The sequence below is a fragment of the Mirounga angustirostris genome, unplaced genomic scaffold, assembly GCF_029215605.1.
Source record: "Mirounga angustirostris isolate CCGP_5_RB_7025 unplaced genomic scaffold, mMirAng1.0.hap1 SCAF_10, whole genome shotgun sequence".
Taxonomy (NCBI): Eukaryota; Metazoa; Chordata; class Mammalia; order Carnivora; family Phocidae; genus Mirounga; species Mirounga angustirostris.
The window spans coordinates 107577618-107600064 of record NW_026991718.1 but is presented as its reverse complement, the minus strand read 5'-3'; the positions used below and the strand labels follow the sequence as shown (position 1 = coordinate 107600064).

At 47.7% G+C, this 22447-nt stretch overlaps 1 protein-coding gene across 1 annotated transcript in view; it reads left to right on the top strand.

Moving 5' to 3' along the window:
* The window catches only part of CDS2 (CDP-diacylglycerol synthase 2), a 66238-nt gene extending 45780 nt beyond the window's left edge, over nucleotides 1-20458 (top strand). The window contains exons 3-13 of the mRNA XM_045885428.3: nucleotides 21-117; nucleotides 878-975; nucleotides 2893-3032; nucleotides 4545-4603; nucleotides 5637-5719; nucleotides 7657-7744; nucleotides 8261-8329; nucleotides 9241-9393; nucleotides 10944-11063; nucleotides 12438-12541; nucleotides 12797-20458. Coding sequence (XP_045741384.1) covers nucleotides 21-117; nucleotides 878-975; nucleotides 2893-3032; nucleotides 4545-4603; nucleotides 5637-5719; nucleotides 7657-7744; nucleotides 8261-8329; nucleotides 9241-9393; nucleotides 10944-11063; nucleotides 12438-12541; nucleotides 12797-12929 — 1144 coding nt within the window. The 3' untranslated portion in view covers nucleotides 12930-20458. The remainder of the gene's footprint in view (nucleotides 1-20; nucleotides 118-877; nucleotides 976-2892; nucleotides 3033-4544; nucleotides 4604-5636; nucleotides 5720-7656; nucleotides 7745-8260; nucleotides 8330-9240; nucleotides 9394-10943; nucleotides 11064-12437; nucleotides 12542-12796) is intronic.
* The last annotated feature ends 1989 nt before the right edge of the window (nucleotides 20459-22447 follow it).

The window sequence follows — 22447 nt, the reverse complement described above, 5'->3', positions numbered from 1 at the left end:
TCCTTCCCCTCTTCTCTTAGATGGAAGAACTGGTGGGTGAGAGGCATCCTGACTTTGGCCATGATTGCATTTTTCTTCATCATCATTTACCTGGGACCAATGGTTTTAATGATCATTGTAAGTGCTGTTTGCATGCTGTTTTGGTTTTGCCTTCAGTTTTTCCCACAGGATCCGTCGTCTTAAGTGTAAGGTGTTGGGTTGGTTCTGGGAATCAGTGGGAGTCCGGGCTCCTCAGACCACATCTGCCTTAAGAGTATCTGTGACTTCTCGCCTTCTAGGAGCCAACTGGAGGGGTGTTGGCACCAGCCGGTTGTGTGTGGTTAAAGATATCTCTTCGTTTTAAAAGTGGATATTATAATTTCAGCTGTTTGATTAGCCTGTGACCCCGGCTATGACTCTCTGTGACTCTCTTGTTTTGTTTCTTGTTTCCCTGGGGCCTCACTGTGGGGCTTAGGACTTTGATTTAAAAAATCCTAGTCCGCAGCACTGCTCTCTTAGGCTTCCTGCTGTCATGGACAGGGTCAGATGACTAGCGGCTGACTGCTGAGCAAAGCAGTTGGGGCTTTTCAGGTATTTCTATTCAAAGTCAAAAGGGGAAGAGATTGATTGAGTCCAGGGAGGTACAACAATAAAAAGTTAATTGAAGCTTCAGGGGTGCATATTTCTCAGATCTACTCGTTGTGACATAAAGGACTGCACTGCCAAAGGGGTGCAGAGTGAGTGAGAAAGGAGGAGGAGAGCAGAGTCAGTGTAGGACTGACATTCTTAAATGTGATAGTTTTTCTTCAAGGCCCATGACCCGTGTGCGGGTTTCTGTTTCCAAAGATGGTAAGAACTGGGGAATTAGCAAGTATTCTGATTCTTTTGTGTCTTGCAGGTGATGTGTGTTCAGATTAAGTGTTTCCATGAGATTATCACTATTGGCTACAACGTCTACCACTCCTATGACCTGCCCTGGTTCAGAACCCTCAGCTGGTAAGCCCTCTAGCCCCACAGGGGCCCTTAGCAGATTTGGATGACAAGCGTTTTGTGGTAGATATTTACAGTCATGGTGGATAGGTGGGGAGTGATGGCCACTGACTCACATAGCACCTTTAAGACCCAAGTATTTTATGTGGCTGGCCTGTGAGGAGTGTTTAGTAGTTGCCTGGGGTCTCGAATCTCCCACACTGAGTGCATGTGTGAGCACGTTTGCCTTGGTATTTGGATTCCTCAGACTTTGCACAGTGGCCCCCACTTCTAGACCAGCATATTTTTTATGCTCGATCCCAGCATCCCGTGAGAGTCATCTGTAGGTTGTCAGTGCTGGTGTTGCTATCTCTAGAACTTGGTTTCCTCGCCCATGAGACAGGTGGTTGAGACCGAGTCAGTTGGCTTTGGAGCCCTCGTTCCTCGGATGGAGGGGCCTTAGGGGCCCGAGTGGACAGGAGTGAGCCTGAATGCAGAGGATCTGGGCTCCTCAGAGAAGCTCTGTTCCCTCTCTCCTAGAAAAGGGCTCAGCTGCCTTCAAGCAGAAACAAAATCAAAACCTGTAACCCAGGTGATGTCTGAGATCCTTTTTTCTGATCTGACACTCTGCTTTATTGGCTGCAGTGTCCTCAGGGGACACGCGAGCAGAGCTCTGCGTGGTGCCAAGAGGACTTGGGGTAAATATGGACCCTTCTCACCTTCTGTGCTGGGATGCAGGGATTGGTTCCATGCCTTAGCAGCCTGAGAGGAGTGTTTCAGGCCCCAGCAACTTGATCATGGCCAAGGGAGCTGACATGCTCAGACTTGGGCTGGACACATCCTTCCCAGAGTTGCTTCCCCACCAGCCAGCCATTCACGCTGCCCCGTGGTCTCCACATGGGCCTGTGCTTGCCACCTGGGTTAAAGTATAGGTATCTCTTGTGGCTGTTCTGTAGCTGGCAAGCGGTATTTTAAATTTTGTTAATACACTCAGGATGTCTGACCTTCGATTGTGGTCACTGACCAAAGGGAGTGTTTTTCATGTGACAGAAAACAAATCCAATATGAGAGTTCTTGAACCTCCACAATTGAAAAAAAAACAAAAGAGAAAGAAAGAAAATGGAAGAGAGAAGCTCTCCATTCTCTTTCCTACCTCAGGATCCAGTTGAGTATGTGGAGTAGGGCTGCTTGCTCCCGTACTCCGAAGCACCACTGAGGCTGCAAAGGTATATGAGCCATGGCTTCTCCCTTCCCAGAGCTCGGGGGAGGAGGCAGGTTATAAACAAATGAAGAACTAATGCTGGTGAGAGGTTTATTTGTCAGAGACAGGCTTCGCGGAGGGAGATACTCTGAGACAGAGCATAATTAATTGCTTAGTGAAATGACCAAATACTGCATATTATAGAAATAAACATGGGGGGAGGCAGGTACCATGTTAGGTTGTGCAAGGTTTTATGAAGACAATGGTATTTGAGCAACGGGTGACAAAACGGATAAGCGAAGAGGATGTCCCAGGCCGGGGGAGACAGGAGCGAAGCAGATGGTGGCAAAGCCAGAGTAAACCACTGTGATAGGTGTGCGGGGGTTCCTGGAAGAGTGGAAATGGGATGGGGAGGCGGGATGAGCCACTCTCTGGAAGGTCATCTTACGGTTGGAGTGTTCTTAGATCAGGTGTGGTAACTTTACAAAAGAAGCAAAAACTGAGTCCTAAGTTTGTGATAAATGGAGAGTGAGTGAAAGCTGCCACAGATTTCCAGATGAACTTCTCAGCCACAGGGTCTCCAGTGAACAGGGAACCGTGGTCGGCTTGTCCCTAGCAAGCTGCCTCCGGGGGCGCAGGGGGCGGGTGGGCTGCTGGTCTGATCCTTGGGGCTTCCTGACCGCCCCACTATAAAGGAGAGGCCGCATGTGCTCCCCGTGGCAGTGACCTGTCTCCATTTACAGGTACTTTCTCCTGTGTGTAAATTACTTCTTCTATGGTGAGACGGTGACCGATTACTTCTTCACTCTGGTCCAGAGAGAGGAGCCTTTGCGGATTCTCAGTAAATACCACCGGTTCATTTCCTTTACTCTCTACCTAATAGGTAGGCACTCAGCGGTTCTTCTTGTGTTTGTCTTGTTTTTGTATGTCTGCTGAGTAGAAGGAGGGGAACTTCTTGGTGAATGCATGGTTTTGATGATGTGAAGTCCAACTGTGCAGGGCAGCAGAGCTGAGGGCTCTGCCTTAAATGTGAGTCATAGCAGCTCTTGACTAAGAAATGGGACCCAGGGCCTTGAGTGGCTGTGGGGACTGCAGTCTGTGCCTCCCGTCCTTGTGTCCCAGCCTCCGTGGGAGGACAGCATAGCACGGTCCAGTCCTGACTCTCCTGTTGGCAGAGATTCTGTGGTGTGATCAAAAACCAGCAGCTATCTTTAGGGGAGTCACCTGAGGAGCCGCATGAGGGACATTGCAGTGTGGTGGAAATGTTACCATCCGTGTTGAAAAGGGCTCTGTGACTTCAGAGGAGCTGGGTGCTTAATCTTTGGGTCTCTTTTGTAGTCTGGAGCTAAAACAGCAGAGGTACTGGGAGGATTTAATCAGATACATTAAAAGTTGACAAACAGTGAGGGGCTGTCAGTGTAACTCAGTCCTACCTGAGTGTTGAGTGTTAATGCTAGTGTTTGTCATAGTTGCCCTCAAAGCCAGTTTGAGGCACGGGAGAAATTTGTTCTGACCTAAATTTCAGTCTGACCTATTTTTGATCAGCTTAATAGCAATACGTGGCTCTGTGAATGACACCTGGCCATTAAAATAGAAAATCAAAAAAAAAAGAAAATCCACTGCCAAGGGGTCTGTTGCTGTTGAGCATAGTCAGTGTGCCTCAGACCCTGAGACTGCCCCCCACTCACAGAGGGAGGCCAGGGGTCTGGAATAGCCAGCCACATGCTCTCTTCTGGGCAGGGCTGTGTTTGAGGGGCCCAGCCACTCCTGCAGGTAGAAGTCTCTTTCCTTCCTGGACGAGTGTGGGGGCCTGCAGGTTTTATTTTTATTTTTATTTTGCCACCATGTGGGTCAGTGTGAGAGATGTAAGGCCCTGACTCCATACTAGATAGATCCCACCCTTAGCCAAACCTATAATTTAGGACAGGGGTCAGCAAACTTTTTCTTAGGGGTCTAGATAAAATTTAGGCTTTGAGGGCCATAGGCTCTTTGTTGCAACTCTTCTGTTCTGCCTTTGAGCATGAAAGGAGAACCCCAGACAATATGTAAACAAACGGGCTGTGTTTCAGTAAAATTTTATTTATAAAAACAGGTGGCTGGCCTGAACTTTGTTGGTTGACCCCTGCTCTAGGATCAAAATGTTCCTATCTGGTGAACAGTGTTCTAAATTGAGTGTAGTCTGCAAGATTTAAAAATATTGCCTTCCTTTGATTGTCTTGAAGGAGTCCATTTTTGCTTCTGACTCTTACTGTAATAAGAGGTTTATTCCCCTGGGCTTTGGAATTGTGCACTGCTTGGAAATTGGCCAAAAGACCACTTAACATCTAAAGGAAATGATTAGGACAAAGATAATGCAGAGTGTGATTCATTTTGCCCTTTCTCCTCCTCACACTAGGATTCTGCATGTTTGTACTGAGTCTGGTCAAGAAGCATTATCGACTGCAGTTCTACATGGTAAGTGAGATGTATGTGTGTGTGTCAGAATTCTTGGCTTAAGGGAAGCTCCGCAGAAACTCAACAGACCTCTATGCTTTCTGTGACAAATCAAAACTCTGGAATGCGGTCTGTTTTGTGTGCATAGAACCTAGAGCATGAAGGGGTGTCCCCATTTTAAGTTCGGCGGCTCTGCTTCACTCTTACTTAATTTACACCCCAAGCAACCTCTCCACTAGGACATGAAGGTGGCTTCCAAGTAAGGCTCAAGGTGAAGCTTCAGGCAATGCCCACAGATATCCTACCTGCTACATCTCTCCCTCAACTTGAAAACAACCCCTCACTGAGTGTCTCAAGCACTCAAGTAACATTTTTTTTTTAAAGATTTTATTTACTTGAGAGAAAGAGAGAGAAAGAACAGAGGGAGAAGGACAAGCAGACTCCCCACTGAGCAGGGAGCCCAACGTGGGGCTCGATCCCAGGACCCTGAGATCATGACCTGAGCCAAAGGCAGGCACTTAACGGACTGAGCCACCCAGGTGCCCCAGCACGCAATTAACATTTATGGAGAAGATGAGACGTAGTGAGGCTTTCAGAGCGTAGAGGGACTTGCTCACTAGTGGGCCCTGTGTCCCTACTTTTGGTGGTAATTGTAGCTGGGGACAAAGTTAATCCCAGATGCCTGTTCTGTACCTTTTTACTTCCAATAAGAGAGGTACAGAAGCAGACATATTTTCTGTTTTTGGTGTGTTTTTAGCAATTTTCTATTTGTTATTGCTGTTATTTGAAGTTCCTTTCAGTATAACAGATAGGTCAAATGTATTTTTTTTAAAGATTTTATTTATTTATTCGACAGAGAGAGACACACAGCAAGAGAGGGAACACAAGCAGGGGGAGTGGGAGAGGGAGAAGCAGGCTTCCTGCTGAGCAGGGAGCCTGATGTGGGGCTCAATCCCAGGACTCTGGGACCATGACCTGAGCCGAAGGCAGACGCTTAACCAACTGAGCCACCCAGGTGCCCCAGGTCAAATGTATTCTTGATCTTCTTTTACAGTTTGGTTGGACCCATGTAACATTACTGATTGTTGTAACTCAGTCACATCTCGTTATCCACAACCTGTTTGAAGGAATGATCTGGTGAGTGATGTCAGTGAGGGAGATTTCCCTTTTATTTTGTGGGTTTTCTCATGTCCAGGTAGACTGAGAACCCCTGCTTGCCTTCTAAGCCGGGGGTTCTCACCTTGAGCTACATCAAAATCGTCTGCAGGGCTGGTTACAACACAGATCACTGGGCCTCACTCATGAGTTTCTGCTTCAGTAGACTCAGTAATGAGAATTTGAATTTCTGGTACATTCCCCGGTGATGCTGCTGCTGGTCAGGACTTATACTTTGAGAATCGATGTTCTAGACTAACAAGTACATGGATAATTAAAGAATGAAAGACAATGCAACTGTATAGCAACAGGTTTGCAAAACTAAAGGAAAATGTCATGATCTGGTAAAATGTAAACTACCAAAAGTCATGAAGAAGAAAACTTGAAAAGATCACTAACTGTGGAAGAACTTTAAAAATCGCCTAAAGAATCCACACCTCGGAAAAAACAACCAATGATAATAGCAGAGTTTTATCTACCCCTTCATACTAAAGCTAATAAGCTTAGGGAGGTAGAAAGAAGAATGTTAAACTGATTTTCTGTAATGATTACAGATAAACCATTGTAAATAAACTATTAGCAAATAAAATCCGACAAAGTGTCAAAAGAACCATATACCCATTACTTAGTAAATTTTATTCCAGAAATGCAATGGTTTCAGCAGGAAATCTGTCAGCATTTATGGAAATTAGCAGGCTGACTGAGGAAGCTGGATGATCTTGGTGAAAGGTGAAGGAATATCCTAGTTTATATAAGAGGTACTGAAGTGTTATGCTTAAGACCCCAGACTGTGCCTCTGTTCCCAGATCTCAGACTGAGGCTATAGTAATACCCACCTCCTGAGGAATAAATTAGTAAATATATGTAAAGTGCTTAGGACAGAGACTAGCTCATATAAATGTTGGCCTTGGGCATTATAACGTTTAAAACAATGATAATAATGGCCTGGGGAGTTACGCAATCTTTCCCTTTCTTTCAGTTTTTGTTAGGTAATTCTAAGGAATGGCTCATGATAAGTCCTTATCTTTAGGGTCAAACATGACACGTGGCTCTACAGTGAATCTTATTAAAATCTCTGGTTGTTGGTTTTCATGCTCAAACTATAGGATTAGGTTAATTGTGGGTGTAGAAAATATGAAGAGCAGAGAATATGTGCTAGAAGTCTCGATCAAGTAAATGATGTGCGGGGTTGGGAGGATGCAGATGCTCCCATAACAGACAGAAAATATTGCCTCCAGTTGATGGGTCAGGAAGTCAGAGATTTATGTATATTATGTTAAATACAGAACTTTAAATAGAGGACATTTTTAAAAAGTGATGGTCAGAGATGGAGAGTGAGGAGAGCAGAAGGATACAAGTGTGGAAATGGCCTCCTTTTTCATGGTGGGGATCAGCAGGCGGGGGTGGGGGGCTGGGGGGCCAACAAGATAGCTAGCTGTGTGGGTTGTGGTTCTGCGCTCAGCGTAGCCCTAGGGAGAGGGAGTGCTCATGAGAGCTAGTCATAAATCATTCACCAAAAAAGTAGGTAAATTATGAAATAGGAATGAGTAAAGGTAGTTATTTTGGGGGAATGGAGATAGGGACAGGGAAACAAGGAAAACTTTCTCTTCTTTACAGTTCAAATTTGTATTACCACGTGCATATATATTTCTTTATAACAAAAAAAGAACAAATGGCATTTTGTAGAACCCCACCTCCGTTTATTCAGGAGCCATTCGGTAAAGATTTGAATGTCTGCTATGTGCCAGGTACTAGGTATGGCTTGTCTGGTATTTTCTTTCTTTCTAGCCTGTTCCTTCATGGATAACAAGTACTTACGGGTTATTTTGGTACTGGAATTGATGAATGGCATTGTTTTGTTGACATCTGAGGTATTGTCATCTGGGGAGAGTTGATTTTTACTTTGGTTTATTCCCTAGGTTCATTGTCCCCATCTCTTGTGTGATCTGTAATGACATTATGGCCTATATGTTTGGCTTCTTCTTTGGTCGGACCCCACTCATTAAGGTAAATGGGTCACCCTAACATGAAATATCACTGTGAGGGAAGGGTGGTGCTTTCCGTACAAGTAGATCAGCTTGGGACAGAAGAAGTATCTAGCTTGTGTGAATGTCTTTATGTCATCCCGGAGAAAGTCTGGCAATAACTTAGTTTTAAGAGAAAAGCCAGAGGAAGACAACTATTCATAAACAAAAAAAAAAGCTGACAGAGAAAATATCTTTATAGACTACATAGGCACATTTTGGGGGCTCAATCTGAATTTGAGTGTTGTCATTTAATTAGTATTCTATTTTATAATATAATTAAACTATTTGAATGACTAATTGGGACAGAATGGAAACTGAAGGGTATCAGGCCAGGAACAAGAAGACCAAGCACGGGGTTGTTTTAGAAGAAGAGGTTAACAGAATGAGGTGGGTCTTTTTTTTTTTTTAATAGTAGGAAGGTTTTAAACAAGTAATCATTGTTCCCAAAGCCAGTTGTCAAAATGCTCCTTGTTAAGAATTTGCTTTCTGTCCATAGCTGTCCCCGAAGAAGACCTGGGAAGGCTTCATTGGGGGCTTCTTTGCTACTGTGGTGTTTGGCCTTCTGGTAGGTGGTGGTTCCCTAGTGCGTGGGGGAGTGGACAGAGACCTCACACCCCCCTTCAAAGCTTGTCCAGGGCTAGAGAGCTTGTTTCCTGAGGCCCAGGACTCTGTCCCGCTGATTGGTAACGTTGCCCCCCTGAGGGGCATGAGCATGGCATGCTCTGTAATTGGCCCGGGCAGGGCCAGCTGTCCTTGATCTGCCAGTTTTCAACAGGGTCTTGGCAGCTGAGGAGCAGGGCCATGTGCACCTGCACTCCCCTCATGCCAAGGCATGGTGACACTCAGCAGGTAGCGTTCTCGTCCACGCATTTGATATTTCAAGGTTGAGTGATTGGCAGCTGAGAGTAGGAGATGAGGTGAGCTCTGCCACTCCGGTCGAGGTTGTCTCCCATGTGTGCCCTGTGGGAAGAGGATGATCTTCCCGCCCTTTCTGGAGCATTCCCTGCTTCTGACCATCCGGCCAGCCTCTCCTTTTTCAGGGGTGTCCAGCCGTCCTCCAGTACTGATACCCTTACTTCATTGCTCTTCCACCTTCTTCCTCCGGGCTGGCTGTCTCTCACTGTACCACTTCCTGAAATTAAGAGGTCCTGAGAAGAAGGGACCGTAGCTCCCCTAAATGGGAAAAATCTTCTTGTAGTTCTTTGCCCAAATTCCTTCAGGTCTTTCCTGGATTTCGACCTGGGTGTTTGGGCAACTCTGTGTAAAGCCTCAGCAGGCCATGAACCTCTTTTTAAATCCTTTTCCAAATTCAGGCAAAATACTCATGTAGGGAAACACGAACCTCTCATTTAGTGCCCAGCTCGCAGTCAGCAGGGTGCTAGGCACTGTGAGGGACCCAGCCGAACCCCACGGGTGCTGCTTGGGTAGGCTGGCTGGGACTTGTCTCTTCTGCCTGACTCTGCTCTTCGTCCTCAGCTGTCCTATGTGATGTCCGGGTACAGATGCTTTGTCTGCCCCGTGGAATACAACAATGACACCAACAGCTTCACTGTGGACTGTGAGCCCTCGGACCTCTTTCGTTTGCAGGAGTATAACATCCCTGAGGTGATCCAGTCAGTCATTGGCTTGGTATGTGCCGCTCACGTTGGGCAAGCTACCCCTGGTTAGGTAGTGACTACAGAGAGAACCCTCGCTCCACCGCTGCCACTCCCTCAAAAAAACCTAGCTTCCTCCCGCCACAATGTGCGGGCCCCAGGATAGAGGAGACTTGTTCAGGTCAGGTAGGGGTGAGGGCAGAGGGAGACCTTTCATCTCACTGAGGTTCCTTTAGACCGGTGGGTCTCAAACTGTGCTCCCCAGGCCCCTGGGGAACCCTGAGATCCTTGCAGGGGGACTGTGAAGTCACAGTTACTTTCATCAGAATACAATGACATTATTTGGCTTTTTTGACTTTATTGACATTTGCCGTGAATGATGCAAAAGCCGTGGTGGGTAAGCTCGCTGATGCTCTAGTGTGAGGGAGGGCTGTGGCAGCCAACTGGACTAAGTCACGGGATTCTTCATGCCACACACTCGCAGTAAGAATAAGCCAGCTCCTCTCGAGAGTGTCTTTGATGAAACTGTAACGTGATTCATTTTACTAAATCCTGACCCTTGAATACATATCTGTCTGTACTCTTGTGTACCCAAATGGAAAGTGTGCCTAGAACATTTCTGCCAGATACAGAAGTCCAGTGCTCACCGAAGGGAAAGCGCGTGCGCACCTGTTTGAGTTATGAGCTGAGCTCGCTGCTTTTTTATAGGGACGCACTTTTTACTTGAAAAGAACTGACAAACTATAGTTTTTCAGCCTTCTCTATTTGACAAACAGTTTTCCTGAAAAGGAACGAAGTGAGCCTGTCACTTCAAGGAAAACACCTGACAGTGATTGTTACCGATGATAGAATTTGGCTTCCAAGTGAAAATTAGTATTTTGGAAAGCGTATACCTGCCACTGGAGCTTGACAGCTTCCTAATACTTCAAAGCTTTGTGGATGAGAGCTGCAGTGATTTTTTTTGTGTGATTTTTATAGTGATTTTAACATATGATGATTTTAACATAGGATGTTTTGACATTGTAATAGCAAACTGTGTCTACACTTGGAAGACTTAGATAACTTGGTGAACCATCATTTTCTAAATGGCCAGTGCATGATGTTAACACCTGTCAGGTGTGGGTCAAAGAGCCATTCAAAGTGCAAGATACACCAACGGATTTTAATGTTAAGAGCACAAAAAGTTCATTCATAGGATCTCAAATTCCACACTGCACCAAATTTTTAAGAAACTACCACTTGTCAAGTTCTGGTGTAGTGTCAGAGAAGAATACTCATAATTATCTGAAAAGAGGTTGCTAAAATACTCTTCCTTTTTTCAGCCACTTAATTTATGTAAGGCTGGATTTTCTCCACATACGTCAACTAAAACATCATATTGCAACAGACTGAATGCGTAATACTGAATGTCCTCTATTAAATGCATTAGAGATTTACAAACAAAATCCTGTTTTCTTTTTTTCTTTTTCTTTCAAAATCCAGTTTTCTTACTGATTTTGTTTTTGGAGGGAAAATAGAGTTCATTTCATAAAGAGTTATTTATGTTAACAAGGCATCTTGACTGATTTCATTTATTCTTCTCAGACAACAGTCTGGATGTACCCCTTCCAGATTCACAGCATCGCCCTCTCCACGTTCGCCTCGCTCATCGGCCCCTTTGGAGGGTTCTTTGCAAGTGGATTCAAACGAGCCTTTAAAATCAAAGTAGGAAAACACTCTTTTCTGTTCCTCTCCTTGTCTCCCAGCCTGGTCTCCTCCTGTCCCACGCCTTCAGCTACCACCTCCTTCAAAATACCAAGCTATATAAACCCTGACTATTAATGTGTGCTCTTCTTCACCCATGGGGAGTATTTAGGCTGGTTAATTTAAAGTACATTGTGGGGCGCCTGGGTGGCTCAGTCATTAAGCGTCTGCCTTCGGCTCAGGTCCTGATCCCAGGGTCCTGGGATCGAGTCCCACATCGGGCTCCCTGCTCCGCAGGAAGCCTGCTTCTCCCTCTCCCACTCCTTCCCACTCTCTCACGCTCTCTCTCTCTCTGTCAAATAAATAAATAAAATCTTTAAAAAAATAAAAAAAAATAAAGTACATTGTTTCTGGGGCACCTGGGTGGCTCAGTCTGTTAAGCGTCCAACTCTTTTTTTTTTTTTAAGATTTTATTTATTTATTTTACAGAGAGAGACACAGCGAGAGAGGGAACACAAGCAGGGGGAGTGGGAGAGGGAGAAGCATTCTTCCCGCAGAGCAGGGAGCCCGATGCGGGGCTTGATCCCAGGACCCTGGGATCATGACCTGAGCCGAAGGCAGACACTTAACGACTGAGCCACCCAGGCGCCCCAAACGTCCAACTCTTGATTTCAGCTCAGGTCATGATCTCAGAGTCCTGAGATCAAGCCCCACATCAGTCTCAGCACTGGGCATGGAGCCTGCTTAAGATTCTCTCTCTCTCTCTGCTCCTCCGCTCCCCCCCACCCCATCACATGTGCGTTCTCTCTCTCTCTCTGTGTCTCTCTAAAAAACAACAATAACAACATTGTTTCCAAGAAAATTCAGTATAGTTGACCCTTGAACAATGCACTGATCCCTTCCCCCCGCCCCCGTCCTCCCATGCAGTAGAAAATTCACGTATAACTGTTCACTGGAAGAATTACTGGTAACAAACAGTTGATTAACACATATTTTGTATATTATACATATGATAGACTGTATTCTTACGATAAAGTAAGCTAGAGGGAAAAAATGTGATTAAGAAAATTAGAAAGAAAATACATTTACATCACTGTACTGTATTTACTGAAAAAAATTCATGGATATGTGGACCCGTACAGTTCAAACCCTGTTGTTCAAGGATCAACTGTAGTTGGATTTTCAGTTTATTGTTCATACATCTTGTATCTTTCTTCAAAAGAATAATTTTATCATAAGATGGTGTCCTATTATACCCTCGGCATTTGAACCAATACTTACTTTCTGTAGCCCTTAGCTACTCAGGACAGTAGCTGGGCCCTGAGGTGGGACCATAGTCCAGGGTTTGGGGTTGGCCTGGCCCGGGCTCACCAGCCCTGCCCCTGCCTCTAACAGGACTTTGCCAACACCATTCCTGGCCACGGAGGCATCATGGATCGCTTTGACTGCCAGTACCTGATGGCCACCTTTGTCAACGTGTACATTGCCAGTTTTATCAGGTACAGTGCCTTTCCATCTGAACCAAGTTGGTGGAATTTTAAATGTGGTGAAATTCTAGATTTTAGCTACATATCAGTGGGAGTGAAAAGCATCCCAAACATGAATATGGTTTTCAGTTGCTACTCTGTCTGGATTCTCTGAGGGTCCCCCAGCCCTCCACGCGTAGGGAAGAGGGAACAGTAGCCGTTTGGATAATCAGGCCCTAGAAGCTGCTGGATCCCCGCTCAGCGCTGTTTCCTCACATTCTCTTCCAGGGGCCCCAACCCAAGCAAGCTGATTCAGCAGTTCCTGACCTTGCGTCCAGATCAACAGTTGCACATCTTCAACACACTCAGATCTCACCTGGCCGACAAGGGGATGCTGACAGCCACCACAGAGGATGAGTAGGGGCCCCAGGGCCGAGACAGCAGGAGCAAACGGAGCGAGGGCTGGGCTCCAAGGCAAAGCCCCACTGGTGTGACTCAGTCAACGACAAGGCTTCAACTCACTGTTGTTTTTTTTTTTGGTAGAGTGTTTTTTATTTGTGGGTTTTCAAAACAATCTGTATATACAGTCTATGTGCTTATGATTTGGGTTGTGGGTAAGCTACAGCTTTGAGTTGGAAAGAAGTCACGGGGATCAGACCATTGGGTTTTTTAAACAAAAGTTTTAACCTGGAAGACAGTGTTGCCCAACGGGGGTACATCTGCTTGGTTCTTCTTACTCTCAAGCTAGAGTTTCTTTTGCTGGGCTCACTAAGAGAGTGGATGTCCATCTGTGGCTGACCAGTTCAGGGGCACCCCCTGGCCTGTCTTTGTAGCTGACAATCCCCCCCCCACCCCCCAGCTGGGAAGAAGTGCACGGCTTGGATGTCTTTGCTACTGGAGAGCTTTCACCTGGGCTTCTCGAGAATCCCTGCCCTGGAGCGATGGGACAGTTGCCTTCTGTAGGCTGGAGGGACAAAGGCTGATTAATTAGGTAAACATCCTACCCACAAAGTCCTGTGGAGCGTGAGCTCTGCTTTATGATATGGGTTCACCTTGCTTCATCACAGACTGAAAGAAGGCTTCAGTATTTTTTTTCAGGAAGCACGAGAAATTATTTATAATAGTCTGAAAAAATACACTGTACTATTTCAAGTGTATGCAATGGAATGTACTGTTACGAGCCCTTTCCCGCAGGTTGTCGGCTCAAGTGGCTCCTCTTGGGCAGTCCAGCTAACTGTCTTTTCAGGGACGATGCCGTTCATGTTTGTGCTGTAGACTTGTTGCTGCTGAATCCTTCTGGGGGGCCCTCCTGTTAGGCAGGGAGCAGGGGGCTTCTTGTTCATGCACCCTTTGCCTGACCGACCACCCTTGTAGCTGCTGTGTTGGGTATATACTACTCTTAAGGCAGATGTGTATGTGTGTGTGTGTTTTAAAAATCACTTATTCTTGCAGTGATTTCAGTTGTACCATGACTTCTTCACTGAAACCACAAAATCCTGCTTACAACTCTGGAAACCTAACCCTATTAGAGGTGTGACTATTCTGAAGATTACATGCACATTTATATATATATGTATAATGTGGCCGGTTTAAATGTAGATTGCATTTTATTGAAGGAACCTTTTTTCTTTTTACACTGTGATATCCCCCCCACCTCCCCCCCCCGCCTGATAATAGGAGTGAGGTTGACTTTGGGGAGACAAGTTCTTTGTCAGGACAACAAGCAAGGGAGGATAGGAGAGAGAACCTGGTGCCCAGAGGCGTTCAGTTATCCCGTGCCAAGGTGGTTCTCCTTGCCAAATGAGGGTGCGGTGACTTGCTTCAGCACCTTGGTCTGATCCTGGTTCATTCTGTTTCTGTTTAAGTCAGCCGTCCTGCTTCCCTGAAAGCTCACAGTCAGCTCAGCTCACTGCCATGTCCAGCACAGGGTGGCAGGCCCCTCAACGTGGCCGCTCACGGTCCCTGCGTGGCTCGCCCCACCTGCGCAGCACTGACTCATCTTCTCCCCCCTGAGCTTGTACTTCCGTTTCAGCGTGTGGCTTTTCTGGTTCAGGGCTGAGGGCCCCTTAAAAACAAAATGTGTTTTTGCGTGGTGTTTCCATTCTGGCTGTGTGACCCTGGGTGCAGGACACATCCCTCTCTGGGTCCTTGTTTTCTGAGTGCTCCCCTAATTCCAGTATCAAGTCATGTCCTGGGCACCCAAACAGCAAGAGCTTTCAGGCCGTTTCTAAATGCTTGTCCTTGAGATGACTCAGTGTCTCACCAACAAATCTTAAACAGTGGAGGTCATTAGTAACACATCTAGTTTTCACATTGAAGAATGGACTTGGTTGCTGAAACCAGAGACAGGAGGGGTTGTCTCTGTTGCCTTATTCTGGGCATACAGTGAAGGCCTTGATGGTGGGGCCCAGCAGCCCTTGAATAAGGCTGTCTTTGGGATCGGCGTGCCTGGCACAAGCCTTTGTGGAAGTGGTCGCCGAGGGGAGCTCTGGGGTCCTGGGAGACTGAAGCTGGATGCTCACTAGAGCTCTAAGCAAGAAGTCCAGAGGGTCAGCTTGGGTTTTATCTTCTATTTTCCCCACTTGCTTTCTGGTCAAGGAAGAGGAATTTCCTAGCCTAGTAGCCAGGCAAGTAAAGCCACCTCATGTCTCTATCTACATACAGTGTTTTTCTTTCTCCCATTTATTGAGATATTTCACCACACAGACAAGATGCAAGAGACTGTTTTAACATACCCCTGTGCAGATCTTCATGAATGGCATAACTTGCTTCAGATCCATTTTTGTGTGTGTGAGAAATAAAATGTGACAAACTGTGTGCTCTCCCTTGTTGTGACTTCAGTTTCTCCCTTCTACACATGGTTTGATGTTTGCCACTTGTTTTTGCATCATAAATATCATGCAGTCCTGGTTTAGAGACTTTTGTTTTCTGCTCTGATTCTTCTCCTTCTCACAGTGGCCTTCTGAGGTGCCTCAGGCAGTCCTGAGCACCTTACCGGTGAGGACGCTGAGGGCCAGAGCAGCAAAAGCGCTTCCCCACGGTCACGTGGGAGAGGCAAGCCTCACTCCACCTTGCACTCTGCTCGCCAAGACAGGGATCATCCCTAGCCCCACTTGCTTTTGTGAAAGTGGTGTTAAGTGTGCCGGGAATTCTGCAGCATCCAGTCCTCATGCCAAGGACGGCCCACCTGTGCACCAGGTTGGAGTTTACAGGGGGAGCCGATGAGCAAGGGTGTCATGGAAACCAGGGAACGTCTGTAGAGGGCTGGGCCTGAGCATCCTCCCTGGGGAGCCCTCATGACTGCTCACAGAACACCTGAGTCTTTTCCCCTTACAAGCGCTTGCCACCCCCTTAACCACCCTCAGCGTTGACAAAGTACACATGTATGCTTTGCTTCTGAGAGTGAAACGCCCTAAGGCAGCCTGGGTCTTGTTTGTGTTTATAATTTTTTCCTGTTTCATATTCTGAGCATATTAGTAGCTACAGTATAATTATATTTAAAATGTATTTACTCTTAGTGTTTATTATATTCTTTATTTCTAGTTCTATAATGTATGTCTGAAGTTAGTGTCTCTTTCACTTTTAGAAGGGGTGAAATGTAACATTTCATCTTACACAAGTGGACTTTGGAGCCATTTTCATGGTATTTATTTTTTTCCCACTGGGCTTCTTCTCCTGTAACTTGACTTATATTTTTGGAATCTTCCTGCATACTCTATTTTAAAGGAAATTAAACAGACCCTGATTTGAGTCTAAGCTAGTTGCTGAGTTGGCTAGAGGCTGATCTGAATGGATCCTGGAGTTCAGATCTTCAAAGTGTCCGTGAGTCCCCAGCAGGCTCAGAGTCACCCCTGATGTTGATGGGGCTGGGCAGCAGAGGGTGTGAAGGACTCAGGGCAAAGTGCGTCACTGCTCAGAGAACTCAGCAATGGCCTTGCTCTGTAAGGAGTCTGCCCTAGGTCAGTTTCTAAGCAAGTAGCTTTTCATTACTCTACCAGATGTGATCCATCATTTCTGGAACCTCTTCCTGTGTCCATAATATCTTCGGCACCATCTCGGTCTTTCAGACTAACTCTGTGCCCACCTTCCTTTCCCGTTGTGAGGATGTGCTGAGTCGCATTGAGTGAGGAGGCGGGTGGTTTCACTTGGACCCAGGGTTCCTGTTCTTCCAAAGTTGGGGAGGGGAGGAAGGGCTAAGAGGAGGATGTCCAGGTGGATGTCTAGACATCACCAGACGGTAAACCGTGGGCAGACTCACGGTGCTTGTCTGTAGCAGGGGCTCTGAAGGAGCAGCTGGAACAAACCAGCAGCTTCCTGCGGAGAGGGGCTAACTCTTGGGCAGAGTCTCATTATCCTGTCCTTTCTTGGTCAAAACGAACTTCTTCCCTTGATCGCTCTCCACACAGTTGCCCAAGTTTCCAGTTTTTGAAGACATTTGCCACTCCCACTGCTTGACTTGGCTTCCCTTGTTGGGTTAAGACCTGATGGCCTGATGTGTAGAAGGTGCTGCTCTTTGGACCAAGTGATGATGAGGGAAGGTCTCTTCTAGGCCCACCTCCTCTTGGTCCTGGACTCTGCTCACCCACATCTTTGCAGAGGGCGGCCCTCTTCTCAGCGAGGAACAGTTCCAGCTGCTGACTGCTTGTTCCACCGGACAGTGACCCTGTCTTTCTGTTCCTCCTGGCTCTGCCCTGCCACTCCCCCTTTCACGTCACACAGCAGTGACCTTACTTACCTGGGCTCTCAGCTGGGTAGAGGCTATTCTTACCTGGGTTTGTCTTCTGATTGAGACTTTGACCTGTTTGTATGTGGACTGTGTTTTCAAGGGTAAAGAGATCACAGCTGTGAGGGCAGTTTGGGAGGTATATCAGATACTGAAGTGTTGGGGTTTGTAGAACATGTGGGTGATTTATGAGACCAGGGGGCAGAATATGTGGCATCTAGGATTTTATGGCCAGTGGGTTTCAAGTCTATTGGCCATTTGAAGACCCTGTCCCATCTCCTCCCTCTCTCCACCAAATGCCTATCTGATGCCAGCAGTGTGTTTATTAATAATAATTGCAATAATAGTCATAGTGCTTAATATGTGCCAGGTATAGTGTTAAGGGTTTACATACATTATCCCCTTTAATCCAGAAAACAACCTTTGATTAGGTATTACTACCCCCATTTTATAGATAAGGAAACTGAGGCACCATGACAGGCTGATCTCGGTGGTTAAGGAGATAGACTTAGGGCTCAGATGACCCTAGGTTTGGGCAGGTAACTCCAACCTGGTGGGGTCTGAGAGTAGCACCTCCCTCTCGGGATTGTTGTGAGGATTTTATGAGATAACGCATGTAAGCATTTAGCACGGTGTCTGGCACATAGTAAGCGCTCAATAAATGGTAGTTACTTTTGTCAAACTCAGTGAGTAATTTGAACCCAAGTTGGTGTAATGCCAGAGACTGGGTTCTTAGTCACCGCACTGTCACCTGCCCTGCACACAGCCTGGGTGTTCACAGTCCAGAAGATTTTGAGAGAAGCCATCCAACCTTAACACCCACCCACAGCATCTGGGTGCGTCATACTTTTCCTTCCTTTTGTCAGGCTGGCCTTCCAAATGGATGGTCAGAAATTCTCCACTCTTCGTTGGAATGGTTTCCTTGAGGTCTTGCCCACTTCCTGTTGCTCCTGGTCTGGGCTTTCCTTGGAGAAGGAGGCCCTTACCTCTTGCCTGATGGGTGCCTCCACTCCATGAGAGGGGAGGGCCTGTGACTCGCTCTGGACCCCATTTTCCTCTGCCCAAGGACTATGCTCTTTGCACACAGCTCAGCGGTCTGCAGCCGTTCCCTGTATGGGGGGACCTCGCAGTGGGGGAAAAAACAAACCTGTGTGGCAGATCATAGTACTGACAGAAAGCCTAAAAGCCCTGCCCACACCCTCACAACATAGCCAGTCAGGGGCCTTGTGTTTCGTGCTTTCTTACAAGCATTAATGGGCTGGAAGCAGGTGACCTCTTGAGGATAGATGGTATGGGGTGTTTCTGTTGGAGTCTGGGCTAGCTAGAATCAAGGTTAAAGGATCAAATGGGTGTGTGATGAATGAAGGGAGAACAGGCACTGGATTGTGTGAAAAGTCTTTCACTTAGTTTTCCAAACGGAGATGGGGACTTGGGGAGGGCATGGGTGTGCGGTGGAGGATTCTTTGCTTTGGAGGAATCTTGTTGACAGAGAATCCCTGAAATTCTCAAGCCAGTGGGCTAATGATAACGACTACCGATTGACCATGGACTGTTTCCTGGGTGTTGCTGGGGAATGAAAACCAGACTCAAAGGCCCATTGTATTTCAAGAATGGCCTCTCTCCTTCAGTTAAATAGTGAAGTACTGACTATCAGGAGGAGAAGGTCGTGGAAGAGTTCAGTAAGCAGCTGCTGTAGCAGGCTGATCCTGGCCTGCCCTCATGCCCTTCTGAACCTGCGTTTGCCAGGCCTGGCACTTGTTCCCTTTACTCTTGCATCTGACGGACCCAGGCTGTTTTCTGCCTGTAGAGAAGTGAGCTCTCAACTGGGGACAAGGGCCATCTGGTCATCGGGCTGACGATGCCCCTGTGTCAGTCTCCCAGGCATTGGGCAGGGCCTGGCTCCTTGCAGCCTTAACCTTTATGTAGTGCTCAAGGGTTTAGATGGGCTCAGCCGCCTGGTGATTCTGTTCCAAGTGAACTTGTGTCTCTTTTATTACCCCCATTGCTGTTTTTGTCCTTGGCTCCTGGAACACGTCTGGTTCTCACCTCCATTTGGTTCATGGACTGGGCTTGCTGCTTTGGTGCCTAGAAACACCAGAATAGGAAAGGAGTTAAGAATATTTTCTAGTGGGCAGAATGTATATACATGTTTTTCTAAGAGTGTCCTTTGCGTGCTGCTTCCTTTTCATACACAGAGCGTCATGTTGCTACAGCTGGGTGTCTGGGAACTGGCTAGAAAGGGAAAGAGCTGAGCAGACATCAGGGCCAATAAAACCAAAGGACTTGGAGCCAAGGGGACAAGTCAGGACAGGACGCAGAGATGTGTTGTTGTCCAGCCAGAAGACTGCCGAGGAGCCTCGAGGGCAGAGGAGAAGCCAGGAGTCCTGCAGCTGAGGACAGACAGACAGAGGCCAGCCCTGTGTTTTGGGGCTGTGGGGACCAGAAACAGAGCTCAGAAGCCCATCCAGGAAGATTCAAAGCTCATGGATTATGGACTATCTTCTGGAGCTGATGCTGATACCAAATTTTTATTTTTATTGATGTTTAATACTTTCCAAAAGAGGAGGGGAAAACCAAAGTGGGCGAGGTAAGAGGCCCCTCTGTTGGAGCCCTGGGAGCTCTGTGCTTGTTGGGTGAGTTGGGCGCAGCTGTGGACCTGCGCAAGTCTGTGTGCTCTGCGGATCTGTTTAATGGGAAAGCTTCCCCCACACAGAAATGGCCTCCCTGCCCCATTGGGGAGTTTGGGGAGTGTGAGGCAGTCACCTGGGGCCGATCACCGCCTGTGTCTGTCACCCAGAGGTTAGCCTGGATGGACCCTGCCCCCTCAAGGTCAGTTTCTCTGCCCCTCCCCTTGTGAGGTGCGATTCAGTAGTCTCACACGGATAAGCCGGGTACTGACATTCGGTTTCTGGCCCTCAGACACGGGTGACCTTAGAGCAGCTCTTGGGTGTGTGTTGAGCTCACTGGACAGTCCGTCGGGCCTCCCCAGATAGCTGTGTGTCCATGTGTGTTGCTGTGCCCTTTAGCTGACGTGGGGGTTCACGGAGTCCACGTGTATTAGCCACAGCTGACCTTTCTGTGTGCGCTGTCTGGTCTGTGTTGAACAGTACATGTAGATTCTTTTTCAGCGCAGTTCCAGAACATCCTGTATTGTACACTGGGAAATATTTACCTTATTTATATACCTGAATGTTCCTGTTACACAAATAAACGTCTATTAAATTCTGTATTGCTTATGGTCTCTGCTGGGGGAAGAGTGCCTTTTGAAGGCCATGGGTGCATATGGACTTGGCTTGAGAAGGGGGGTTTGTGTGGAACCAGCATCCTTTCCCAGAATGCTGCCGACCACTGCCTGCTTCTAGAGACACTCTGCCCTTGGCCTTCGTGACCTACTCTCTTGGCTTTCCTCTTGCTTCCCTAACTCTTCCTCCTCACCTCTTTTCTATCTTCTTCCACCCGTCCGTCAGACCATGGCACTCTGCCCGAGGCAGTCTTCTCCCGACCACTGAACTCTGTCCTGTGTTCTGACCCACTCCCAGGGCTCCGATGACCACACTCACCTCCACGATTCCCAAGTCCACGTCCTTAACCCGCATGGGCTGTGAGGCCTCTTCAGGTGGACTTTGCACAACCAAACCCAGACCCTGGCCCTTTACCCACACGTGCCCCAGTGTTCTGTTCCACGGTCAGTACCTAGGAGCCATCTCATCAGTAAGCACGGCCTGCCCATTCTACCTTCATCCTGCCTGCCTGCCGGCTCTCCGCAGCCTGGCTACCTCCGCCCGCCCAACCCTTCCACTCCAGCTGGGGCAAGCTTTCTCTGCTGGGTGCCTTCCTGTGGCCTGAGGGCCAAGTGGAGGCTTGTTCGTGAGTTCCCCAGTCTGTACCCTCTGACGCCACACCCGGGCCCTGTTCTCTCATAACCATGCTCCGTGCATGTTCCTGCTCTGTCCCAGCCACTCTCACCTCCTTGCTTCCTGCCAGATTTCTCTTCCCCTCTCGCCCTGCTTCCCCCACCTGCCTAACTCCTACTCACCTTACTGTCCCACCCCAAGACTGCTTTCCTGGCAATACTGTGGGCCTGGTGGGGGGGTTGGAGGACACCCCGAGTCTGCAGTCCTGGGATCCAGTGGGCCAGTCCCACCCAGGCTAGCACCTTGGACCAGTGGGACCCCAAGTGTTTGCCTTTTGCAAGGGGCCTCTGCCTTTCTCATCCACAGGGACCCTAAGTGGGGGGACCTCTGGAATGAATTGCTTGCCAGTAGTCAAGGTGCAAAAAATACTGCACTTCTCTTAATCCAACAAAATCTCACTCCAAGCCTTGGGTTTCCAAGGTCAATGAGAAAGCCAACATTGGTTGTTTTCTCTGGCTGCCTGCCCCCCTGTTATACTGGGAGCCGTGGGCTCGTGTGGTGCTGGAGAAATGGTGGGGGCCTGGATCTCCTGTCCCTCGCTGAAGGCTCTTGTCCCGGCCTGTGAGGTCCATCTGCTCGCTCTGAGGAGGCCCCAGTCAGTGGCATCAGGGCCTACCTCCCGTGGGCATCCCTGCAATCCCCGCTTCTGATGTCCTTCTACCTCAGAGCCCCTGTGCTCGGGTCTGGGTGACCTCCATGCATTCAGCAGGTGCTCCTGGAGTGCCCACTCTGTGCTTGTCCTGTCTGGACGCTGGGGATGCAGCAAACAAGTCCCTGTCCTCATGGAGTTCATTTTAGGAGAGTATGGCAGATGCATGAAAAAGATAGTATATGTTAGTTAGCTGGAGGAAACGTAGCCAGGAGAGGGGAACGCCTGTGGGGAGCGATTGTTTTAAATAGGGTGATTGGGGAAGACCTTGCTACCAAGGTGATGTTCGGGCACACTGAAGGGTGTCGGGAGGGTGTTTGGGCAGGTGCACAGCAAAATGCAAAATGTCCTCAAGGAGCTGCAGTGATGGATGGAGCAGGGTGAATGGGGAGAGGCTATGGTAGGAAACGAGGTCCGAGAGATAGGGGGTTATTATGCAGGGCAGGGCCATTGGCTTTTACTTTGTGCGAGATGAGAGCTGTTGGAGAGTTTGGAGCCAAGGAGTGATTTGATCTGATGTTTGTTTTCAAAGTCACTTGGTTGCTGTGCTAAGAACAGATTCAGAGGGGTGGAAGGAGGAGGACCAGAGTGGGGACACAGCAGCAGCCAAGGCAGCAGAAGACAGTGGCTCAGTGTGGGTGGTACAGTGGGAA